Raw genomic sequence first — 25,339 nt, 5'->3', positions numbered from 1 at the left:
ATCTATGTTATGGGCTTTTTATGGCAAAAGGTGGGATTTCACCAGTGGGATGGTGCTTGTCAATTCACTGCATGCCTAGCCAGGAAGAATGAGAGAAGTACCAAACAACGCAGCAAGAACCACAAGTAGACAGGGCTTAATCCAGTCACGGCAAGGAACAGTTCAAAGCTCCGGGTAGACAACATCAAGAGCTAGAACTGCATTGCCATCAAGTGAGGTGCCTATTATTAAAAACAGCAGTTTTGTCTGCATTAAACCAGGTGTCTACTACTAAAAAAAATACAATAGCTTTGGCTTTGAAAGAACATGCATAGGAGTAGAGGGTATGATCACGTATCAGGGAGTGACTTACCTCTATAACAGCAACACCTGTGCAGACCCCAAGAATGATACCGAGATTGTCCTTCAACCAATTCTGTACCCCATCCATGCAACCCTATGGAGAAAGTATGGTCACAGGGGAAAGAAGCAGGAATCCAAGTATTTCAGGAGTAAAGATCTGTAATACATCTCTTCTCGTGCATGCAGAGATTATCCCAGTTACGTGCTATACCAAATCTCCCAGTAGAAATTTGTCACCCTGTTCACTAGAGTGAAAAACATTCTCCAAAATAGTTTCCAGAGGAGGAAGGACAAGGCGACTTCAGCAAAAGCTTCACCTGCACCAGACATTCACTCACCTGCTGATGAACAGGCCAGTCATCAGATGGTTCAGTGCTGTTCTGTGGGCCATTCAGGTTACAGAAACCTCTTTCAGGTTTCACTTCAGTACTACTGCAGGAGCAGGGATACAGAAGCATGCTTTGGTTTTTAATAATCTTATTATCTTCCCAGTCCTTTGGTCCATTCCAGCCACAGCAGAAGATCTAATAAGCAAAGAGAGCACTGTGGTCATACAATTCACACTGGTAACACCCTGCATGCGAAAACAAGCGGGAAGTAGGGGCAGACAAACACAGAGCAAGAACTTTTCAGCATCTGGTTCCAAGGTACCATTCAGGTTAGCTTTGTCCACCCTGACACACCAGCAGCCGGCCACCACACGGTGGCGTGGACATGCTGCCAGGCCCCAGTGAGCTACAGCTAGCTTGCACACGCCTGGCTGCAGTTTGGGACTGGCTGGAAGTCGAGATGAGGAAAGTTTTCCATCCGAAGAGACGTTTACATTCCTATACCCTCACGTGATAAAACTGCAGTGCTGTAGGGGAAAGCACATCAGGAAGTCCAGCGAAGACTGCGATCTTATCTGTAACCACGTAGCACCACGCAAGCACGGGGATCCAGAGCAGAGGCTATCAAACTTGAGGTGGAAGTTAAGGAAAAAACCCTCTGCTCAGAAGGGAAATGTAATGTTTGAGTCTCATATAAAGTACAGGAGAGTGGAGGTACTAACAGCTGAACACCCACGCCAGGATTAGCAACTGGTTTCCAAACAAGTGTTGAAAATCCAGCCTCCAGAAGGAACTACCTCTGCCTCACAGAGATTTGGACTTTAACGCCTGTCACTGGTTGAGAGAACAACTCCCCCCAGCCCCTTTCAAATGCAAACTCTGGTGTATGAGGGAAACTGGATTTCTAATACTTCACTCCTCCACAACACTTTTCTTCTGCTCCTACATAAGAAATGTAGGATCCTTTCTCTGTAGTAAGCTCAGCCTTCTCTTGATTCCTCTACATGAAGCTGCAAGTACAGTGATAAAACATGAACGAATCTTTCTCCAAGGAGGAGGAGTACTGCAGATCAGTGTTTTGCAGTAAGGAACAGAAGGGAAAATGCTATTATTTGTACTCATTACACATCAGTCCCATGCTGGTCATGTATTTAACCACAGCAGCCAGCCAGCTCTCAAACTTGTGGTTTGGCAGTAAGCAGCTACCATGACTCCAGTGTGGCTCAACACTGACCTAGTTGCTCAAGCACTGACCCTGATGCTAAAAGCAGGAATCATGGGCAGTTGGATAGCTCCCAAAAACGCTGACACTTGCAAAGGAGCTGTCAGAGTAAGCAGGCAACCCACACCAAGTAGTAAGGCAGCCAGTGCTGTTGACTTGCCTAGCAATAAGCTAGGGATTTTACTTGCTACAAAAATAGCATGCGCTGTGACTTTCACGCAGACTAAGGCACTCTGGAGACACTACAGATGAAAAGCAGAAGTGTTGGTGTACTGTTTGATAAAACAGACACATTGGGCTTTGCAGCCAATACTAGCTAGTCCTAACAACCAGCATGCAGGAGTGGTTCAGGGTCTTACCTAGCACTAGCAAGCAAGACAGTTTTCTGGTCTGCAGACACCAGCTATCACAGGCAGGTTCATAGATCAGACAAATCAGTGTGCCATAGTGCTATCCAGCAGTCAAGTATGCTAGAAATGTAGCTTTTAAAGACATTTAATGGGTGTAGAGCAGAGAGTTAAGTAGTACAGGAGATGGTTGCTGTCCACCACCAAGAAACACGGACAGACTACGGGCTATGGGGGAGCCTTTGGAGGTTGTTAACATTGAGGAATAGATGTGAGCACCAGTAACCTAAACACATAGAACTGGAAAGATATGACAAATATGACAAAGGACTGAGAATCACAGTCAGGCCTCTTGCAATACCTGCTTCCCTGTCCTCAGCCTAGTTTTAAAGGCCATTTGCTGCACTGGCAAAATAGCACGTTACCGTTCCTTGCTGCAGCTTGTCTCACCTGTTTCTGCACATAGTCCCATGCGTCTTGTAAGTTTGCATCACCATTTTCAGGGTCATAGTCTACAATCAGGTTTCCGACTATTTTGGACAACTCATCTCTCAGCTGGTAAAGAAAAAAAAGGCAGGAGAGTTAGATTAGTCAATTCCTTGTACTCTTTTTTTTTTTTTTTTTGAGGCGGGGGGGAGTGTACATGACATTCCTCCTGATCAGCTGTGTTAGTCCTACTGTGAGTCTGCCTCTCCCATAGCAAGGAGCATGGGCTCATCACAGTCATGGGTGTTGAAACACTTTGCTTTGCTCTAGGATCCAGTGAATGAGGCTAGAGCAAAGACACAAACTGCAGATGGAGATTATAAGCACTATAAAAGAAGTGGAACTAGCAGTAATTTCTGCTTAGCCCTTTTCCAAAGGATCTGAAGGAGACAGTAATAGGTGCTCAGGCTACCACACTTCCATTTTTTAAGTTGCAGCAAAAAGACAGATACTTATTTCCCAATAATTTTATTGCTGTTTGTAACTGGCACATAAACAATAAGGAGAAAAGCAGCCAGACAGTGGAAAATCCCCCAGACTGACCTCGAAATATCTTGCTCTGCAGCCTTGTCTACGCTTTTGAGAACAGGTGATAAATATGATCAACAAGATGAAATACAAAATGGGTTTACCAAGATAAAAATCCCACTATGGTGACCAGATGGTATTTCTTGCTGAGAATTTTTTTCCAGGCAGAAGTAAACACAACAAATCCACCCCAGCTTTCAATGATGTATGGCCTTGCTGCTGCGTAAGAGGGAAGTTGTTCTGGAGAAAGTGAGTTAATTCAAAGTCCCATTTCCTCCGCCAATCAGTTACTTCAGGTTTATTGAGCGGATGAGAGACTGCTACTCTTGTTCCTCAGAAGTTGAAGCTTGGAATAAACTCCTTCCTGTTCTGACTAACACATTACATTTGTTATAGTGTTAAGAAGTACTTCTGATGCACAAAGTTCAGGCATCAGACTCAGCAATCATACAACCCCTTAAAACCGGAATAGAAAGGGAAGTAAATTTTTCTCACAGGAAAGCAAAGCCATGAAGTCATTGGCAAATAAATGTTACAGTGTATGGAAGACAACTGAAAAACTCCCACAAAAAGCTTGGGATTCACGGTGACCACAAAAAAAGGTGAACAAAAAAAACAATCCACAGGCTTCAGTGATACAGAGTCAGGGAACAGAAACAGGTGGTCTAGTATGCATCAGGAAAATCCTTCCATAAGAGAGAGGAAAATAGTAGAACAAGTATACAAAGCACAAACTGCGTTTCTTCCTAAGTGTTATATGCAGCTTGAGTCACTAATATTTAAAAAAAAGGCAGCTGCTACCAAGTAACAAGTACAAATAAGGGGATATAGGTACACAGTCTCAGTCCTGAAGGGAAGCTGAGACAGCAGCTTTGCTAAGTCCTCGTGCAGGCACAGAGAAGGGCTACGAACCCGATGAGCAATAGGGAAACAGAACGAAGTATGGTTATCCTGGTAGGACAGAGGCTGAACAACTGCTGCCTGCCATGGGTAAGACAGAAGGATCAGTGCAAGGTGAAGGACAGCGCTGCCTTGTGGACTCACGGGCAACATATTTCTAACCTTGTGCTGCAAACGAGCCTGATGTAGGATCTCAGCCACTGCAGTTTGTCTCCCATACAGCCGAGGCCCTTTGCTGCCTCTCGGGGAAGCTCTGAGTCACTCAGCTGCTGTGTGTGTGCATCTGGGTTTTCTGACACACAGCTGGTGGAAACTTCCCTTTTTCACAAGGTGTTGATCTACCTCTCCCCAGACTCCTACAGCTGCTGCTTCTGTATTGAGACAGAAAGTACTACATCTGCCTAAACTGCCCGCTAACAGTCTAATCACAAAATCACTCCTTCACCCCCATACTTTATTCCAGAGAGATTTACAGCACCCCTCAGCTTGATGGGGGGGTGCAAGCTACCACCCAGCAGGCTCCTCAACCTTCTTCTTCCCACCTCACTCTGGAGCTCTTCTCGACCACCCTGTACACAGGGGACAGCTAACACAGCTGCTGCTGTTAAGGACAATCCCAGATCACAAGTGACTGGACAGAAGCATCATTAGATGTCTTGAGGGATGGGACACAGTTAGATCAGCCCAAGCACTGGGATGCTTCCACCCCTGCGTGTTACCTTGTTGTCTGTAGTGCTTCAGTACACTTCAGGCCAGCGTAAAAGGTTTTCCTCTTTCCTCCTGCTGCTAAGAACTGCAGATGACTATGGCAAACCCCAGCCAGCAACAGAAAGCAGTGCCTGCTGTTAGAGGGAAGCTTCAGGCCGTGGCTCGTTCACTTGCTACGCCAGCAGTTCTTCCTGGGAGACTTGGGCACAGCTCACGGGGATCAGCTACGTCAGGCCAGACAGATGGGAGCTGCGTGACCTTCCTTCTCATGATGTCTGACTCTTCCTCTTTTAATTACTTAGCTTCCCCTTTTCCTTCCCTTCAAATCAAGGCAGCCTGACCTGGTTCCTACTAATGAGATTGCCCTCGGCTGCTGCCGTAAGCCTCGGCAGCTACGGAGCTCCGCGTTCCTACCCTCACCTCTGCCCTGCGCGTCGGGAGGGAGGCAAGGAGAGGTGGGGATACCATCCCACAGCCCACTGGCCCGTTTGCTGTTAGGCCAGATGGAGCCAAGGGTTGCTCCTGACAGGATCCCAAGCAGAGCCTCTGCTCTCCATCCCAGGGCCATGCCACAAGCAGACATGGGGCCCGAGTTCGACATCCCCAAGCGCAGCTGTGTAGGAAGCTGCATCTCTGCTCTTCCTACACTCTTACACAAGGAGTCTTACAAACAGCTCTGGCTTCAAAAGCTGAGGCATTGAAATGAAAGACAGACAGGGATTCTTAGGTGTTTTGGAAAGTAATTGGAGAAAGGGGAGGGTTATTACGCAAACAACGGCGCAGGTCTGAAGAGCACAGACAAAGACAGCTTGTTGGCAGCTTTAACTGGCACAGCAGCCCAAGGGGGAAGCAGGCACCTGCAGCTGAACGCCCTTCTGCACTCAGCACAGGGAAACAAAACACAGCAGGCTAGAAAGGCATGCTGAGCCTCGGCAGGCTTTCAGCGCCTCTCCTGTCTTCACCCATTAAGGGCACAGCGCTGCACTGAGCATGACTGCTCCAAAGAGTTGCCGCCTGTGGCCGGAGCCAGAAGGAATAACCCCACCACCACACTGCAGGGGAGTCTGAAGCCTGGACACGAAAGGCAGGGAAATCCAGAAAGCAGCAGGGTTTGTCAGTCTTCATTTCCCATGGGCTGACTGGAGAGGGAGAAAAACTGAGTGCCAGAGGCAAGAGCATGGGTCTTTGCTTGCAGCCTTCATCACAAAATGAATCATGCATGCTTCTTCCACTGGCAGAGAGCATCCATCATCCATCCCATCCCTCTGAGACTCAAGCAAGATCCTTTCCCCAGGACATTTATTAGCATCTAGCCTGAAAGCAAGAACAGGCTCAAAAAGCAGGAGGGGGCCCTCACCCCCAAGTCTCTGCAGGTCCTGAAGCTAATGCACGCTCTGCAGCCCCCAGCAAGGCTGTTTGCTCCAAACAATAGCTAGCAAGTAGGGCAATTCCCAAAAGGCCACCACTGCTCTCTTTTGCTCAAAGCATTCAGAGCCACACTGCAGAGAGCCGCATGAACTAGGCCAGAGGGATCTTGCCCAGGCTCTCACAGGTCCAGAGGGGTGTGATCCTCAGGGACTGCCACACCACTGGTAAAACTTGTGACATTACTATCACCTTTAACCTTAAAAAAACCCACCCCACCACAAAGTTTCAGTAGCTAAGGGATGTAGGGAAACGGGTATTCCTTCAACATCGTCCCAGCACTGGGCAATTCCAGTGTGATGGGGCATTCCCACAGCCATGCCCCAAAGGGAGGCCCAACAGCAGCCTTCCTGTCAGACTCAGCCTTTTACACTTACCCTAACTCTATTCCAGCATATTTTAATATGTCAGGGGTGGGGAAGGATTTGCATGCTGAAAGTAAACCGATGTTTCAACAAAAACATCAATCCTGTTGTAAGGCCAGGGAGATAGGCAAGCAAGTGAATCTGTGCAAGTAGCTATTAATCAAAAGAGAGCAGGTAGGGAGGAATAAGCAGTCATCTCCTCTCCTCCGGTAGGAGAAATAAAGCCTTCAGCAACAAGGAGAGGAGCATCATCACCTCGCTGCAGTCTGGATCCAGGATTCTTTCCTCAACTCTTACTATGCCTTGTTTTCTATCTAGCCAACTTCCTGAAGTCAGAATGAAGAAATAAACACGAAGAACACAATGGGCACCAAGGGATTAGATCCTGAGCAGTTTTCAGTCTACTTCACAGTGCTCTGTGCGGCCCTGCGATGATGTATAACAAGTGAAGCAGAGCAACACACATAGCATCACCGAAGCGTGGCCACAAACCAGTGTGAGAGGTTTCGGCCGAGACCTTCCTGAAACAGTTTTTCTTTGTGTTTCAGGCAGGTGCTTCAGATGATCCCTAAAACACAAGGGCTGTATGTAGAAGAGCTTTTCCATAAATTGTGTTCGCTTTCCTTAAACTGTGTTCTGCTGGATCTGGACAAGCGATGGTCTCAGCCACGCTGGTCTAAGGGCTGGGCACAACAACCCTCAGTGCTTTCATTCTCTCCCTGGTCTGAGTGAGGCACAAACAAAGAGTTACAGCTGAAAAAATGGAATTTCCTAAAGTAACAGCTGGAGGAGAAATACTGAGGAAGGTACAGAACCTTGTAGTCTGGGAAGTCACATTTCCCCAGCGGCAGGGGAATGCCCGTCACAACGCCTCCTCCTCTACATTAGTCAGAGCTGTTGCAAGTCAGCAGCTTGTTTGAAGCTGAACTTTCCACAGCAGATAGACAGCGTTTTGATTTCTCCTCCAGCTCTACCCAGCCCAAAAAGCGAGCTATATTTGCACCCCTCTAGGCAAGGAACCTAGCCAACAGCCCCTCACAGCTACCACAGCCGCTTGCACAAAGCTCACATCAGCTACACCGGGGCAGCACCTTCCACTTCCCAGCCCCATCTGTAACTTCCTCTACCACCCCCTGCCCGTGAACACCAGCAGAGAGGTTGGCTTGGGAGAAGAAAGCTCAGCATCACTGGGTTATGGATACACAGCCATGTGGCGAAGGACAGGGTCACCCAGAACTGGTACCAGAAACCTGCACACCAGGACAGAAGCCAGCAGGGACACCACAGTTTTAGCGTGCTTGCTCTTGGGGAATGTCCTGATTTCAGCTGGGACAGAGTTAGCACCATAACAGCTACGAGAAAGAAAGTTGTGCTTTGGATTGAGGATGAGAACACTGCTGCTAACAAACTGCTGTGTCTGAGCAGAGCAGTGCTCACACAGGGCCAAGGACTACTCAGCTTCTCATGCTGCCCTGCCAGCAAGGAGACTGGGGGTGCACCAGGAGCTGGGAGTTCAGTTCCAGTTATGCCTGCTAACAGTACATTTGTGTTTGGATGAGGGAATTTCTGGGTGTCTCTTGTTCCCCTCAGACCAAGACCAAGGAAAACACACACAGTAAGAAACACTCACCACGTCTTTCTGGAAGTAGATAACCAGCCCAGCAGCCACCTGAGTTATGAGGATCACCATGAGGCAAGTGAAGTACTGGAAACAAAAAGAGAAGAGAGGACCATTATCAATCAGCCCTTAGGAAGCCTGCACGTAACAACACAACTTTTTCTGTATACGAGATCTCACTGAAAGTTACAACTAGCCAATGTTTTTCAATGCCTCCAGGCAAGCTCTGCTGTCAGAAATGCTCTCCCCTGTGAAAGGCTTAAGGACAAGTACAAAGTGAAGCTACAATTCACGAGGCCTGTGCACTTCAGCACTTCTCCCATCAGGCCAACAACAGCAAGACTTCAGGAGGCAGAGGGCTTATGAGCACAATCTGCATGTGTCATTCCAGCTGGGACTCCCCTTCCCACCCCCAGCTCCATTACCAGTCCACTGTGACCTCTCCTGTTTGAGATCTGTCCCCCCCCAGGCCTCAACAACCACTGAACACTGAGACATTCCCAACGCCAGGACACACGGCGTGGCCATACCAAGCTTCACATATGTATGTGCTCCAAATAAGCAGGAGCCAATTAGCAGGCTGAGGGTTATGAAGCTAGGTTGCACCTCATCCCTCACAGAGAGAAAATTTCATATAGATGAAGCAGTTGGAAAAAGGTCGTAACACACAGGGTGTTCCTGGTTAAGCCTCTCTCAACTCCTGCACTTTCCACGGAAGCAGAACTGCTGCTGCAGAGGGTTGGCTGTCAAGAATTTAACGTACACAGATAAAGAACTGGCTCTGAGCTGACCTGGCAGAAGTACTGTCCCCAGGGAGACCTGAGCCCCAGACTACAATCCAACAATACGCCGGAAAGATTTCAAAGGGTGATCTAGAAAGGAGTATCTAAGAGACACGAATTCTCTCACCAGAGCCAAGAGACATCTGATTTCATTGACAGCTCCAAGACAGCCCAGGAAGCCCATCAGCATGGTGAGAGCCCCAACACCGATGAGGACATACGCGCCATTCTTCAGGGAGGGAGATGAAGTCTCTGTAAAGGTCAGGACAGGGAAAAAAAAATAATTACTGACAAATATAACATCTGCCATCATCTAGAGAATTGCCTCTATATTCACATAATAGTCTGTCGTCTTCTACAAAGATGCTGCATGGAGGCTTGTTGGACATTCAGACAGAAGGCAGCTTCTGTGTGTCTTTTGTTGAGGAAAGACTTTCAAAGTCAACCTGTAAGTCTCCATTATCTTATATCCTGGAGGACTCAGGGTAACTCCAAACAAGTGCACTCATTTCATAACCTCTGTATGACCCCTGCAAATAGATGTTAATTCCGGGATCTAAACAAGTATCACACCCAAATTCTCTACTTTTACACATCCTTTAGCTGTCTCCTGCTATTGTCTGGAATGACTGTGCTCTCTCACACAAAATATTACCTAGACATAGCTGATAAAATGTTATTTCATGTATGTTGAGAGGAGAGGACTGACAGTACCAACATTTGGTACTGCAAGAAACAAAGGAAAAAAGCTTCTACATCTGGGTTGGTCAGAGAACTTTTTCTTGCAAAATAGGATTGGAGGAAGCAAGGAGAAAGTCAAAGAGATGCTATCTGGAAATATTAACCAGAAACCTTATTTATCATCATTCTTAAACCTGTGAGTTGCACAGTGCCAGGGAATGGCCAGTGATTAATAAAAATAATGTTCCTAGAGCATTTAGTTTCCTGGAAAGAAGTCCTTAGAGACAAGCTTCCTCTGAGCTTCTCCAGAAATAGGTTAAAACAAGACAGCAACGTAATCTAGACTAATACTGTCAGCCCATCCTGTCCCCTCTCCCCAATGAAACCACCTTCCCACACTTCTGACATACACCAAAAAGTGATGACCAGCTTCAAAACTTTTTCCCTACAACATGCTGAACAGAGGGAAGAGAAAGCAATTATCAAAAAAAAAAAAAAACAAAAAACAACAGAACCAGACCTGTTTGCTGCACAGGTCAAACCAGACACTTCAGCCCTGATTCATTTCCAAGCTGGACTCTCCCTGCCTGGACTTACACCGCAGGAACCAGGGCGTTGCTCCCCTCCTCGCCAGTCCTGGGACTCTCTTGCTGAGACAGCTCCTGCCCTGCTTGCTGTGGCTCCGTGTTTTCCCCTGTGCTGGGCTGGCGGCCAAGGAGCACAAGCGGCCCCTTTGGCAGCTGGCTGGAAGGCCCTGCTGCAGAGCTGCCTCGACACTGTGCGGGTGCTAAGGCACAGGGAAGGAGAGGCAGGCATGGGAAAGGAAGCGAGGGGGCAGGGAGAAAGAGCTGAGGCTGGAAATTGCCAGGAAGGAAGCTAAATCCTCAAACGCTCTGCTAGCAGAGATTCTAGGTAAAATGGGAAGAAATGGAGCCAAACCCAGGGACTCTGCTCTGCGCCTTCACAAACAGCGGTGGCACCTGGGGGAACAGCTGCTGGACCATCTCAAGTATGCATTTAAGTATGTTTCTGGTCATAACTGCACTTTGCACACAGCAGAGTCTGGGTATACTGGCATTAGTGCAGGCGTTCTCACCACCCAGCACCTTCCCAAAGCAGGCCGTAGTGTTCAGCAGGACCCAGGAGATAAAGCCTTTTGCAGGATCAGTGTAGCTGGGAAGAGGACTACAAATGTCATTACTGCTCGTTCCTTGGACAACAGATTTGGGGCTGCAAGCAGCCTGCTCACAGCCGTCCTGCAGCATCTGATACCAGTGAGAGCAGTGGCAATTCTGGAGGTACTAGCTATGAGTAACTGAACTTGTATGAAGCCCTGTTTAGGGAAAGCCACAGAGGAAACAGAGCTTGTTGAAGACAGCTGAACTACTAATTTGGTGACAACCAGAGCTGTTGTGGAAACACAGTGTGCAGTGAAAATGGGATGAAATACTAGTCCTTAGGTTTAAGATGAAGTATATGGATAGTTGGGTGAAAAGGCAACGGGTGAGGAGGTCTCAGTCCGACCCTGCTGTTGCAATACACAAGACTAGGAGAAATTCTGTGTCTCCTGGGTCGCTCCCTTTCACCCTGTCTTTGCTAAGGTCTCTTCTTGCTATAATACCATGTTACTGCTCAGGTCACAAAACCTGCATTGCCACCCCCAAACTAAACAGTGGTCATGCAGAACCTTGGACTAGAATCAATTCAAAAGGAGAAAGGTGATAAAGAAATGTGGTCTTACGTAGAACTGCAATGAAACTGGTTTTGTCAGCCAAAATCCATATTCCAAAACCCAGGATCACAGCGCCCAGGATCTGAAAGAGTAAGAAAAAAAATAAGTATTTGTCTAAAATAATAAGCCAGGTATAAGAAGCAGCAGTCACCATCCTTCACTTTTCCAGAGGAAAACAACCATTCTTTTGCTGTTCCCACCCATCTCCCCCATGGTACTCCTCCCAACAAAAACAGGATTAGCATGATTCCAGGAAGAGAGCTTCAGCCAACTACACAGGAACCCCAGGTTCTGTTTGGCAGACCTTCACACCATATTTAAGTAGTACATGATGCATGACACATGATGGTGGAAGGTTCGAGACAGACTGATGAGAAGATGCTGCTAGAACTTTGCACAAGGTAAGTGCATGGCTTCTCTGAAGAAGGTCAAGAACATCTATCATGTGATTTGAAACATTTTTTTTAATAAAGAAATCCTTGACCGTATGGGACCAGGCTGGAAGCCAGCTGCTGAAGGATTAGATATCTGGCAGCTGGAACCTTCCCAGGAAGGAAATCTTGGGCTTGTCGGGCTCTGTTACGATGTTATTGCTCCAGCCCACAGAAATGCACAAAAACAGTAGCATTCACTTTGCATACAGGTTCCCATGAGCAAAGGGTTTTTCCTCTTCCAAAGCCAGGCTTTGGCATTTTGGCTTGTGACCTTACTGTATGCCAGAATACCTAAGCCCCTCAAGTACTCCAGCCAACGTCTTCCCACCGAAAGAGACTCCGCTGTTGTGAAACACCAGCCACAGCCTCTGCCCCGCTCCCCAGATTTATCTAGGGGAAGGATTAATAGAGCAGTACGCCTCTGTGAGTGCTCTGCTGAATCCAGACACTGAATTGAGAAGGGCAGAGAGCAGCTTTCCCACCTTGTTTTGAAGGAGGGGCATGGGTGGGGGAACATGCTGCTTCAGCGTCTAGGTATCACGGTACGTGGAGGTCACCCCAACTCCCCCATCAGGAGCAGAACACCATTAAACCATAATAAAGTCGTTATGCTGGGAAGTCTTTAAGTCTGCAGGTTTGGTAAGAAGCCAAGACTTGGGCCCTTCAGACAACTAAAACTTGCAAAGTGTTGGAAACCACAAGCACAAAGATCTAAAACACCCGGAATAAACAGGGGAAGGACACGGAGAGTAAGTGAGGTGCTTCCAAAGGACATGAGCTGCAGGCAGTGGTTCTTACACCAGCAGGATTTCAGAATAGGGTGAAGAAAAACACTAAATAAATCAACAAGTCTGAAGAGATGGCAATCCTGTGCTTCGTCAGATAGTGCTCAGACATTTGGGAGACAAGGAAAGTGTCAAACCACCACCTGAAGCAGGCTGGCAGACAGCTATATGGCCAGGCATTGTCTCTGCACTTTGAAAGCTTACATTATACTTCAGCTCCTCATACAAAGATGCTTTTCAGAGCAAAGACACAGCAGCACTGAAACAAGTTGCTTGCAAGCTTTCCTGGCTTGGCAGCGGGCATAACACAAAGGTAGCTCTGGTGGCTGGATTAGAAAGTCACCAAGCAAGTTCTGAATGCCTGAAAGAGTGATGAAGCCAACTGACTCAGCAGCAGAGAGCATGCTGCTGTTGTTTCCCAGGAAGGAAAAATAAAAATCTCGACAAGATGACAGTAACAAGAATCCCCTCTTGCTTCATGTCTTGACGTGCTGCACCGCATCTGCTGATCAAACCAGAAAGGCCCCTTGTACATACAACAGCTGGAGGCTCCTAAAAAAAAAATTCCTCTCAAACTTTGCATTCACAGGAACTGCTGAATTGACAGTTTGAGGCAGGCTCACATTCAAACCAGTCGTAATAAAATATTTGCCTGGAACAAAGACGCAAACCCGTCTTTATGTGACATCTCTCTTGGCTCGCTGACCCTGAGATGCCACCTCGGTTTTGGTGTTGCTGACAGAGCACAGAGCTCCTGCCGGGCTGGGGTCCCGGGAAGTTATTTGTTAGGAGGTTACGCCGGCTTCCCGAGGCCTGTTTTCACTCTGATCTTGTTCTAGTCCGCAGCTCATGCATTTGCCAGGAGCTGCTGTTGAAAACACTAAAAGGGGCAGGCAGTAAGAAAAGGAAGCACACGGAGAAAACACTGCTCTGTTTACAATGGGATTGTTACCTCCTAGCGGGATAGTATCTGTGCTCAGTGTCTGTGGGATTTTCCATAGCTGATGAGGCTGCTTCTGCTATCGGCTTGGCTTCAGACCCTCCACAGAGGGACCACATCTGCTGCCCCTTGAGTTGAATTCCTCTGCTCTGCTGCTTTACACCCCTGAAGCGGTGTGTGGATGTCTCCCCTTCACCCCAGACTTCACCAAGATCCCCATCCAAACCCAAACCAGGAGGAGGCAGCTCCCTCGAGGCAGTTTCCCACAGCAGAGTCCAGTAAGGAAAGGTACAGAAGGACCACGCTGCTACTGGACTTCAGGCCCAGCTGAGCCCAAGGCCTAGAGATGTGTAAAGATTTGACTAGAGAAACTAAGTTTATACCCTAAAGTTATGTTTTTGGCATCTTCTGAGGCAAGTAGGTAAGCAGTTCAAATAAACTTCTCTTTAATCAAAGCAGGTCAAATCTTCCCCTGAAACAAGACTCCAAGGCTGCAAAGTGCCACTAAGTCCCTGAACTACTTCAGCTACGGCAAAGGACCTTCTCACAGTCCTCGAGCTGTAGAGAAATGCTATTTCAGTGATTAACTCCTAGAAGAGTCGCTGGTGTCTCTAAAGGTTTAATTCATCAGCTCCCCGTCAGGCTGGAGAACACCCTCCTGACAGAGGGCTGGTCCACACGGGGTGCGATCGCAGAGGCAGCAACTCCCCAGGAGTTTCTCCAGTAGAGTAACACTGATCCAGAAGCACCCACAGTGTATAAGCTTGAGCATCCCCATTCAAATCGTGAACAGGAAAAAGCTTCTCATGTCCCGTACTTCCTATGACAGCAATAGAGTAAGGGATACCGCTTTCCTCAGTATCTGGCACGTGCAAAAAGCCTGCCATCAGCTCCAACAGGCACATGCTCAAAATCTTTGCTCTAGAGAAGCATCAAGTTCCCCAGCAGAACAGAGCAGCCACAAGACCTTCGTTCCCCAGAGCAGTCTGATGGGAAGATGGTGCCCATGCTGCGCAGCAGGCTGAGCTCTTTTTCCCTACTGCCCCCCCTCTGACACAAGTTGCCAACAGATAATAACAGAAGACAAGCTTCCACTGAAGAGGAAATAAAGGACAGTGCTTTGAGTAAAGATTGTGGCTAGTCTATGAGCCGTCTGAGTCCTGGTACTGTGCTTGTCACTTCACAAAGCAGGCCAAATCATCTGGAACATCTAGTGTCACTCGAAGCCTTTTCCCCTCCCCTCCACCCCATCACTGCTCTGAGCACCCAGACTGTCAGCCCTCAGTAGGTAACTTCTCTTAAAATGGGAGCAGCACACGAGAGGAAAAAGCCAGCAGAGAAAGCCACGAGCAACCAGATCCAGATGTGCCTTCAGCCCATGCTCCAGTGCCTGCAGCACAGCACAGGCGTGCAGGAAGGGTGAGTGAGGCTGTGTTCAGGGACGGACCAGAAAGCAGTGCTCACCTTACCACGCTTGACTTACCTCCCTGCCCGGCCCTTCCTTCCCCTTAAGTGCTACACAGAGGGTAACATATCAGACAGGCTATTTTTTTTCTGGTATGTGGAAAGTTGAAGCCATGCCCTTCCCCAGAACACCACCGCACTTTGGGAGGGCAGCATCAGCAGTGCCACCACTAGCCCTGCACAGATTCACTCCTCACATGACACAAAGTACCTGAACTTCACAATAGGATGCACATGAGAACGTGTGCCTTCCTAGACCCAATCTGATCCAAAAAGGAGCTCAGACTGGACCACCTTTTGCTGAGCCTCACGCCTGAGAATAGCTGCATGCAGTGGGCTGCTGTGTTTCTCCAGCCGTGCCTGCCCCAGTCTCCCCTACCAACCAGTTCCATTTCAAATAAGGGACTTGGACTAATTCACCTTGTTAAAAATCAGAACCGGCCTTTGGGACTCGAACAAAATTAGAGTTGCTCTTTGAAGCCCTGTCTGGCCTATTTAGGAGGGCACTGCTGTTACGCAGCAGGTTCTGGAGCTTTGCTGCTCAGGGGCAGCTCAGCTGCTGCTCCAGATGTGGCAGAGAAGGAAGTTACAACTACTCTCCTTCCAGAAAAAGCCAGCAGCTCTGGTTTTCCCTTCCCGCTGCAGGAAGGGAGCTGTTTGCACTGGTGACAGCAGGTGGGTACTGGGAGCAGAGCTACTCAGCATGCCTCGGAGTCACCCAGCAGCTCTGAAGTCCTTCAGCTTCAGGGGTTCCCTCCCTTCTTCCAAAAAAACTCTGGCTCTGTTATTTAGCCAACACGCTGGGCCAGCATCCAGGAAAAACACCTTTCCAGCTAATTTTAGCTCAGGCCTTTCCATCTCCTCTGCAGACACCCACAATACTTACAAGGAACAGGAGGTTGAAGAGAAAGAGGAAGTACTTGGTGACTTTCAGGCAGCCGGACCCCATCTTCTTTCACTCACAGGATCTAAAGGGAAAGCAGAAAAACACCCAGCTATTAGTGTCAAGTCCCCCAGGCAGCTTGAATGACTCCTACACCCCAGGCAGAGCTTGGGATCTCTTGGCTGGCCTCGGAACAAGCGTATAAGAAGCGTGTGCTCAACAGAAGACCACCTGAGCTGCCTTTTCAGGGCAGCACAACAAACACAGTCATTAAAATACAAACAGCTGCTGTTGCCAAAATCTCCTAGAGAGTGAGAGCACGCTATCCGAAGTTCCAGAAGGGACTTGATCACAAATATACTAAGAAGCAACACCCAGAGGCAGAGCAGGACTAGGCTGGGAGGAACCAGCCCCGTGGAAAGCAAGGTCAGCAGGGCTTCCTGCCACCAGCCGGGGTGTACTGAGGGTCACTGGAGCACCGCACGTTCTTTTGTTTCAATCAAAGGCTTTTGCTTAATCTTATTAAAAATTTAGGTTAATTCTGGAGCTAAACTGACGTGAAGGCCTCGTTGCAACTGGCTAGCATTGCTACCGAGCAATGGTCACCCTCCATCTACCAGGAGGGAGTCAGAGACTGAGCTCTGTGCTTGGAGACAACGCTGCTGCTCGGACTTAAGGGATGCCACAGCTAGAAGCTGCACTAAGCCCATAGCTGCACAGCACTTCACAAGATGCCACTGCATTTCTGGGTCATTTTCCCACCTCAGTGTCAGCCAGCTGTGCCACAGGCTGACCTTCAAAAAATCCCATCTATACAGAGATTGTCACATGAAAGGAGCCCCAGCTGCACACACTGGTTTGCACCATCTCCATCACCTTCTGTTCCATCACCTCCTCAGGTCAAAATGCTGCAAGAGATGAACTGTACTGCAGCTGCACCACTACCAACCTCTGAAAAGTGAGTAAAGACACCCTATTAGTAGATTTTCACCCTTGGTTAATAGCGGCAAGTTTATTAAATAAGCCTCACTTAAGTTAGAACACCTTCCTCCCACAAATAACATGCCAGCTTACCATCAGACAACAGCAGTAACCTAAAGAGTACAATGCCCTTTGAAGGTATCTCAGAAAAGAGCAAATACTTGAGCAGAGACAGCACGAACATTGCTTCCTCCAGCCTCTGCTCCCCTCCTTCCCTCCGCAGGAGGAGAAATGGTTTCTCAGGCCACGAATCCTGGCAAGGACCAATGCTTGAGACTGTAGTTGGAGAGGATATGCAAGACAAATTTCCCCGTCCAGCTGGCTTACTTTCTGGCTTCACCATGAACACATCTCCTCTTAATAGTATCTCAAACTGGAGCCTGGCAGTCCAACCAGAACATTTAGGCAGCCAGGTCCCCAAGCGATGATGAATGTCTGTTGTGGGGGGATGCAAGAGCTTTTCGACTCTTCAACCCAGCCACAAAATAAGCTAGACGGCTCCTGCACAAGCCATCGGCCTTCTTCCCATAAGACATCCCATCCCAGGTACAAACCTTATTTCCAAGCTTGAGGAGCAATTCCCAGCAGTTGTATATTTGCTTCCAAGAACTGAGTAGCCACGTGCTGCTTCTTACTTGGCCCCGTGCTATTCTGATTAGTCAGGAAAACAGATTTCCAGAACTATTAGGATCATTACAATAGTTATCTAAGATAATTACATTGTCATGCAAGTTGAAAAGAGCTGCAGGGGAAGAAGCTGTGCCTGAGGTGACAGAGTAAAAGATTTGCTTTCAAGGCTCATCTACTCCCAGCTATTTGTGTAAGGCACGCTAGCTTTAATATTTTATTAAGAACCCAAAAACCAACTGTGCATTGCAGCATTATGCACCACTCTCGCCACAGGGAGATATACCTCTTTCATAGCTTCTGGCCATAAAGAAATAATTCAAATGACAGTTCAAGCCAGAAGCAAAACAAGTTTTTAGTTTTTTTTCCTCTGAGCTTTCAGCATACCTCAGGGTTCCACATACTGAAATATTACATTTTCCAATTCTTCTGTTATTCTTAAAAAAAAAAAGTCTAAAAAAAATGCTGTCCATGCACTATGGCAGTCAGAGCTGACCATTCACCTCTTGAAGCTGGATAACTTTTGAGCCTTAACATCCTGCAGAAAGGCATGCAAAGGTTTAATATACAACGTCTGCAATTTTTTAATTCAATTGTTTGTCCGTGGTTGTTTGTTTCCTTCTTTTCCTCCCCACCCCAACTGCTTTAACCATTTAAGTTTGTGCATGCTTCCACTACATCCTTTCTTTACTAAGAGGTCCCACCCAGGCTTTTCAGCAATCCTGCTGACACGCCTCCAACTTTCCATGTCATTCTCTAGCTTGATGGCAGCTCTGCAGAGGATCTCTTAAGAGACCCTACAGTCAAGCTACACGGTGGCGTTTCTCCCAGCGCCTCGTGTCCCATCCTGTAAAGGTATTCGGGACTGCTTATGGCCATCTGGCAGCACACCATTTTGAGGCACTATTGCAGTACAATCCTGGTTGCTGACATGACCTGGTTCGCTTTGGTGTAGCCGAATCAAAGGTCTGTCTTAGCCAGGCTCCAGCCCCAGGATGTGGAGGGAGGGCTAACAGCAGCAGGGAAGCTTTAGGGGACCCAGGCCGCTGGGGTTTCCCACAGGTGAGGCACAAGACGAGCCTAAACAGGCTAAGCAGCACAGAGAGATGGCATCCTGCCACCTCCAGCTCCCAGGCCTGTCATCCTCCCGGAGAGAGCCACGACAGCAAAGCTGGTACGTGGAGCATGAAATCCAGGATATGTATGTGAGGAGGGGCAGGCAGGCTCTGGCTTCGTCAGCAGCCGCACAGGCGTGCCACCAGGGCTCAGGGAGCAGCTCCTTCTGTGAGAGGAGCCCCCAGAGCAGAGCCCCCAGCCCCTTTCTCTCAGGAAGAGGCTGTGGCGAGGACGCCTCAAGCAGCACCGCGACCACGCGGCCAGGCAGGAGGGAGCGAGCGTGCGGATGTCGTAACCACATCAGTCGAGGTGCAGAGAGGCTGAGCTACTCCAACTGCAGCTCTGCTGTCGTGAACTCGATCCTGTGCAGCCCATACCTAGCATGGTGCTGGCTGAAGTCTGCGATCCTTGGCTGGGGGCAGTGCAGTACGTGCCTGCCCTCTCTCCTTAGTGCGGGTGGCTTCCTGGTGAGTTCTGGCACCTCGGCTGCCAAGTTAACGAGCAGCACAAATACAGGACTCATTTACCAGAGCAGCGAAAGAGGAGACAAACGGGAACAACCCTAACACCAGCCAGAGAAGATGAGCTTGTGGAAATCACCTCAGCACATTTGCAAGTCCAAAGCTCCCACAGGCTCTCAGAGAGCACAGTCGGCCCCGACACGCCAAGCTGGGCAGAAGAGGGTTCGTGTTTGAATGCACATGCCTGGCTTGGAAGGTGCTGGTCCCTTTCCCTTCAAATCTCTCCCTGAAGAGAAGGGAACAAAGAAATTGCAGGTTGTTTCTTTGCCCTTCACCCAACTGCTCCCTGCTACCACCTCTCAGGCTCTAACCACCCCAGGGGATATAAAACAAAGGCAGGCCCCATAGGACACGCTGCTACCAGCTTTCACCGGGTTAGGAGGAGGTCAAAGCCTTTTTGCAGGATTCCCTACCCCAGAAACCAGCTCTGTGACCTACTAGGGGACAGCAGGCGGCCAGGATCAGGAGCTGCTCACAACATGGTCACCCCTGCTCCCAGGGGACCTGGAGAGGGGCACGATCTGCCATAGCAAGGGAGGAGAGAGCCACCCCACTGATCCCAGCTGCTGGGAACATTTGTCTACCCAAGAAGGTAAGGAACAAGCTCTTGGCAGTCAGAAGGGCTCCTGATCACTGGCAGGGGAGCCCTGACAGCTTCACAGGTTAATGAACAACGGGTTGCTAAGCCTCCCAGTAACCAGGTACAACATTGCCCTGAGGGCACGGTTCCGGTAACGCACAAAGAATATACAATGCAGTTCATCTCGTTGACATTAAAATTCAAAGGTCTTGGACTTTCGGCACACCTGGGAAGTACAGTTTGTCTCCCGTGAGCAAATAACTGCTGAGCCAATAAAATATCCGGGTCTGAATTCAATGAACTTTTCTTCAGGCTCACTGAGATAATAGCAGCGGTGTAGTGACCTTGAAAGCGTAAACATGATCATGTTCACGGTGCAGATTTTCCAACCGGTGTCTCTTCTTGAGTTTCAGCAGAAGGATTTGAGGGAGAAACTGGACTCCCAAAATTATGGCTGCTAATTAAAGGTTGCCAGCTCAAACCGGCCACTTTTGTGGGTGCAGATCTATGCATGTGGTAATGTCACCCTGTCAGCTACAGTTTCTAATAAAAGCATCAGGGCAAAGCAAGAAAAAAAAAAAGTATTTCTGAGTAATACAAGCTTTGGAAACAGGAGGGGGAAAAAAGTTATGAAGAAGAAACTCCGTCATTACATCTACGCTAGAGCTAGTTGCTTCTGAAGTGGAAACCATTGCCTTTTAAACCATTGCCTTTTTTTCCTCTAGCTTTAAGCTAGAGGAAATTGTGATGAGGGCTCACCACGGGGAGATAGCAGCGTAGCTGTATCAGCCTGTAACTGCTGCAGCCAGCAGACTTTGATCTCGCTAGCGCTCGCCGAGCAGGGTGTCACCATACCTGCCTCGAAACAGGCGCAAGACCTTTGCACATCGTCAGAGGCTCAGGCATGCATGCAGTCCTTGCATGCTTCCTATCCCCAGAGTAAGAGGGGGGCAGACCGGAGCAAGAAGAGTTGGCAATGTCACTCACAGACCAGATTTCTCAGGAATCAACTTCTATCAACTTGCATGGGGGGTAAAATCTAGTTCAGCAGTGTATCTGATAAGACACGAAGCTTTTTCTGCTTCATTTCTGTAGTTACTACACTGTTAGGTTCAATAATCTGACGCTATCATCCTGTGAGATCCCAGATTAGAAAGCACCCTCAGGACTGTCAATAATCACGAAGGTTTTTCAGCACGTTTTGCAACAGCAAATACATTGTGCATTTTGGAAAACGGAAATACGTATTTTAGAAATACGTTTCTGATGCACGAGAGGAAGTGATTAGATATTTATAAACCGCTGTCACACACTAAAAACAAACCAGCCCGCATTCTGGTATCAAAGAGCAAAGCAGGTTTTAGAAGCACCCATTAACATCTCTGCATATTTGCAAGGGATGCAGTCAGATTTTAGGGACATCTGGACTTCACGCTTTCATTTGAAAGCCCACATTTAAGTATGCCTTGAGTCCCTACAGCTTGGAAATGGGGAAAGTTCCTTGCTATTTTCAGTCTATACAGTCATGCTCGTACAGCATGACAATATTTGCAGGACACTCCATTTCTCCAATTTAAGCAAATCTTTCCACTCAGCAAGACCAAATGTACTGGTCTGCCAAAAAAAGGGGAAAAAAACGTACAACCTATCCCAGAACTCTTTTGGTTCCTCCCCTGCCAACCCCCCCTCAAAAAAAAAAAACAAAAAAACACAGAAAACTTACCAGAAATAGCAGACAGCAGAAAAAGCCAAAAGTAGTACAGTGGAATTTTTTTTTTTTTTTTTTTTTTTGCTTCCTGCTTACCACGTACCAGATTGTTATTTGTACAGCAAGCACTGCAGGTAGAGGCCAGGGGGAGGTCTCCACAGTGACTACAAACAGCGCGCAGCAGTGAAAAATGCAGGCATTTCAGGGAACTGGTCGGGCAGCTCTGTCACTCGACCACGCCGGGTTTTTAATGGCTCCAAAAGCCAAGCCAGGTCAGCTTTTTGTTCTCCTACTGGGAGCTGTTATGCTGTAAACCCGACCTCTGCAGCAGATACCACAGGCAGCGCCCCCAGCACTGCTGTGCCCCACGGCCTCACCGTGGAGAAATGAAACCCACAAAGCCACCAGTGGGGCCAGGGACTCACCTGAGAGCTTGCACAATGCCTCCCAAGGCCACTTGGCTTGGAGATACCTCCTTGAGACCCGTCAGCCTTTGCTGCCTGCCCAGATCACCGGGGCTCCGTGGCACAAGCACTTCTGTGGGTGCGGAGAAAGCCTTCACGTGAGCTTTTCTCCAGCTTAAGGGACAGATTCCCCGAGTCTGCGGTTAGGAACCAGGTAGTAAAACTGATTTTTATCTCTGCCTCCTCCTACCATAGGATGCAAGAGGTCAAACTCAAGGATTTTCTACTCTTAAAGTTCCCTTTCTAAACAAACTGGTTCTCAGTCACTTCCATTTTCTCAGATGTTCGGGCAGATAACTAGAGGGTGTTTAAATTCAGCGCACCCATGCCAAACAAATTTCTGAAAAGCTACAGGCATCTGCCTCAACCGGGAAACGAGGTTTCCTATCCTCTGGGGTTCCTTCCAGGAATCAGCGAGGATGTAGTAAAGGTGAGGAGGGAGAGGCTTTAGAGATGGGAAGCTTTTTCTAGACAAGCTGTGCAGCTGGCAGGGAAGACAAAACCCTCCCTAGCTCCCCACCGGCTGCATCCATCTCTGCAGACTGGCGGAGGGGGCAGAGCAGAGGCAGGGCACCGGCACCCTGATGGGAAGGAAGCTAACCCCAGCTGTGCAGGTCCACCGCCCTTCCCAGCAATAGCAGGGTTTCCAAGAGTTCAGTCCCCAGCTGGAGCCAGAGGCTGCTGGAAGCCAAGCACCAGGCAGCTCCTGCCCAGGGGAGCGTAGGAGGACGAGCACTCCCTCCTGCTCCCCGGGATGGAGCCTCGGGAGGAACGTGGACACCCTGCCAGGTTAACTGAGCACTCTCTGGGGCGTGCAGCTCCCTTGCTGCTGGGCACCACCAGCTCTCCAGGGGGCTGCAGATCTCCTGGCTCTAGGAGCCTCCCCCGAGGGCCCATCCACGTGATCCTGCAGCAGAAGAAAGGAAGAACAACAACCACCGAACGGGACAGTCCTCCAGCTTGTTATTTGGAATGATTTGTGGAGCTTCAGACTTAAGTCAGCTTTCTCCAGCGGGGATGAGACAGGCTATTAGCCTAATCATATCACATGCTTTGTGTTGGATCCTCTGCTGACAACAAGGCACTGACCCTGAGAACCCACAGCGTTAACCCTTCACCCCACAGACCCCATAGAGCTGGAGGACTCGGGCAGGCCCAGCAGGGCTGGGAAGGGGCACGAGTCCCACTGGCACCGCAGTGCCTCAGCCCACGAAGGGATGCACTTTCTGGCTGGTTCCCAGAAACACGCTCCTTGCTATTTGCGATCTCTGGAGCCTTGTTTTGGACAATTACACCATCTGCTAATTGCAGCACCCTCCCCATTTCCCATTTACCAGCTGCCTGTATGCCTACAGCTGCTCAACCTCCATACTCTCACGCTAGGATATTGAGGACATTGGCACCGTTACACACCAATATAGCTCAAAAGACCGTAGCTGGACATCTGTGACCACCACTCCTCCTCAGCAGGGCCTGAAGATGCCTGGGGCTGCTCGCCAGATGCCCTGGCATCCCTGTCAGGCTGCCCCGAAGCCACACGGACACAGCCCCAGACCTACACCCCACGGAGCAGTGCTGTCACAGCAGGAGGACAAACATTTCGCAACATCCTGCCTTTCAGGCCGCAGACACTGCCTGACACTACCAGCGGGCACGAATGAAAAGGGAAAGGCAGCACTACGAAAAAAAAACCTCAAGCCGGTGAGACCCTTCTTGTCTCAAGCAGGCCTTCCTTCCAAAACAAGGCTTCAGAGAGGGCAAAGGGTTAGAAAAGCCCTTAAGTGTGAGAGTTTAGAGCACAGATGTTTTCAGTTGTTCCCTTCTAATAAAAAATATCCACCTGCAACCACATTCCCCCCCCTCCAAGATCCCTGTTTCAGATTTGTGACTGGCAGCACCCGGCCACAGCAGCCAAACCGCTCGCTGATCCGACGGCTCTGAGGATGCTGCTCAGAAGCAAACTCGTGCTGGTCCCAGCAGGAGCTCCTGCAGTCTCCAAGACTTACTGCAGCTCTGTCTAGCGCTTTTCCCCTTCACCTTTGCAGATTTGTCTCCTCTCTCCAAGCCCTTCCTACAGGGGGAATAAACTGGAACAGCAAGCAGCGTTTCACAGCAAAGGGCAGCACTGAAAGAGTTGAAACATTTGCAGAGGCTGCAGCAGAGCACCTTCATTCTGAACCTGAGCCTTTCCAGAAGTGAAATGCCACAACGAGGAGTAGCAAACAGACACAGACTGCCTCTGGACGAGGCTCAACCAGCTGGAAGAGAGGCTCCAAACCTTTCAGTTTCGCTCTGACGGAGGTGGCCCTGGAAGCAGAGGCAGAGGGCACTGCACACACGGTTGCACACAGGTGTTTTGCTCCCTGGCGGAGTGCTGGGTTACCAGGCAGGCGGTCACGGCAGACTTATCTGGAGCCACGTGAGAACATTACTCAGTTTCAGACCTGCCACCTGCAGTTAGGATCACTCCTCCACCAAACACCGAGCAGGAGAAGAAAAAAAGATGAAAAACCAAGCCACTCTCCCAAGCACCGCACGCATAGGCTACGGACAGGGCTGCCTCAAGCCAAGAGGAGCAGACATATGGGATAAGTTCCCCAGGAATTTGGCAGTTAAAATAGACAGCAAGGCTTCGAGAGCTGGGTCTGTTCAGGGAAAAGGAGGGGCCTCCCTGTGTCCTGGGGGATTTATGCACGGTGCTCTGCTTGCAGCCGCCTGGAACAACACGGGCTGGGCTGCACCAGAACCAGGGGAGGCCGGGTGGCCTCTAGGGCTTGCCAGAAAGGGTCTCCTTTTCCAAATTTAGAGCACAAATATTTTTGGAAGACTATTTGATGGAACAAAGCTGGAAGAGATGGAAAATAGCAGTTTGGAAATATTAAAAAAAAAAAAAAAGAATGAACTTTCATCCAGATTAACCAGTGAATTCACAAGCATCAACTAAGTCTCAATGCAGAGGGAAATGATCCCACTTTTGGGGAGGAAAAAGAAGCAAGGCTCTCTTTTTGTCTTTAATCAGTAAACCATGGTTCAGGCTAACATTACTTTTTAATAGAGCTGAAGACATTTATTTATTTATAACATTTATTCTGTCCCACCATGTGGCATTCTTTCCTCCGCAGCCCACTCCCTGAAGGCAAACATCTCCACTTCACGTTAATTCAGCAATATTTATCAAGCCAAACTTGGTAATACCACCGAGTTATGACAAGTGGTCTCCTCCTTAGCCAGGAGGAGGATGACCCCATGCAGGACCGCAGCCCAGGCAGACGGAGCTCTTCAGCAAGATGCTGGGCAGGCACATGGTCACCTCTCTGCAGGCTTCTTCTCCTGACAGCAAGCACCCCGTGGCAAAAGTCCTCTGTTTTCCG

The 25,339-nt window shown here is 48.9% G+C and overlaps 1 protein-coding gene across 4 annotated transcripts in view; it reads right to left on the bottom strand.

Annotated features, from left to right (window-relative positions):
* CD82 (CD82 molecule) overlaps window positions 1-25,339 on the bottom strand; it is a 31,667-nt gene that overhangs the window by 2,391 nt on the left and 3,937 nt on the right. The window contains exons 1-8 of one of the 4 annotated variants that reach the window (XM_068684714.1): window positions 21,930-22,047; window positions 15,975-16,056; window positions 11,475-11,547; window positions 9,180-9,304; window positions 8,283-8,357; window positions 2,691-2,795; window positions 681-866; window positions 353-436 (exon numbers count right to left, since the gene is read on the bottom strand). In XM_068684714.1, the coding sequence (XP_068540815.1) occupies window positions 353-436; window positions 681-866; window positions 2,691-2,795; window positions 8,283-8,357; window positions 9,180-9,304; window positions 11,475-11,547; window positions 15,975-16,037 (711 nt within the window). In that variant the 5' untranslated portion in view covers window positions 16,038-16,056; window positions 21,930-22,047. Of the gene's footprint in view, window positions 1-352; window positions 437-680; window positions 867-2,690; window positions 2,796-8,282; window positions 8,358-9,179; window positions 9,305-11,474; window positions 11,548-15,974; window positions 16,059-21,519; window positions 21,765-21,929; window positions 22,048-25,339 lie in introns of those variants that run through there. The other 3 variants (XM_068684717.1, XM_068684713.1, XM_068684716.1) reach the window with 3 other exon arrangements.

The sequence above is a fragment of the Anas acuta genome, chromosome 5 (assembly GCF_963932015.1).
Source record: "Anas acuta chromosome 5, bAnaAcu1.1, whole genome shotgun sequence".
In the NCBI taxonomy this organism is placed as follows: Eukaryota; Metazoa; Chordata; class Aves; order Anseriformes; family Anatidae; genus Anas; species Anas acuta.
Note: the sequence above shows the minus strand (reverse complement) of the source record. Positions and strands in the feature narration are given on the sequence as shown.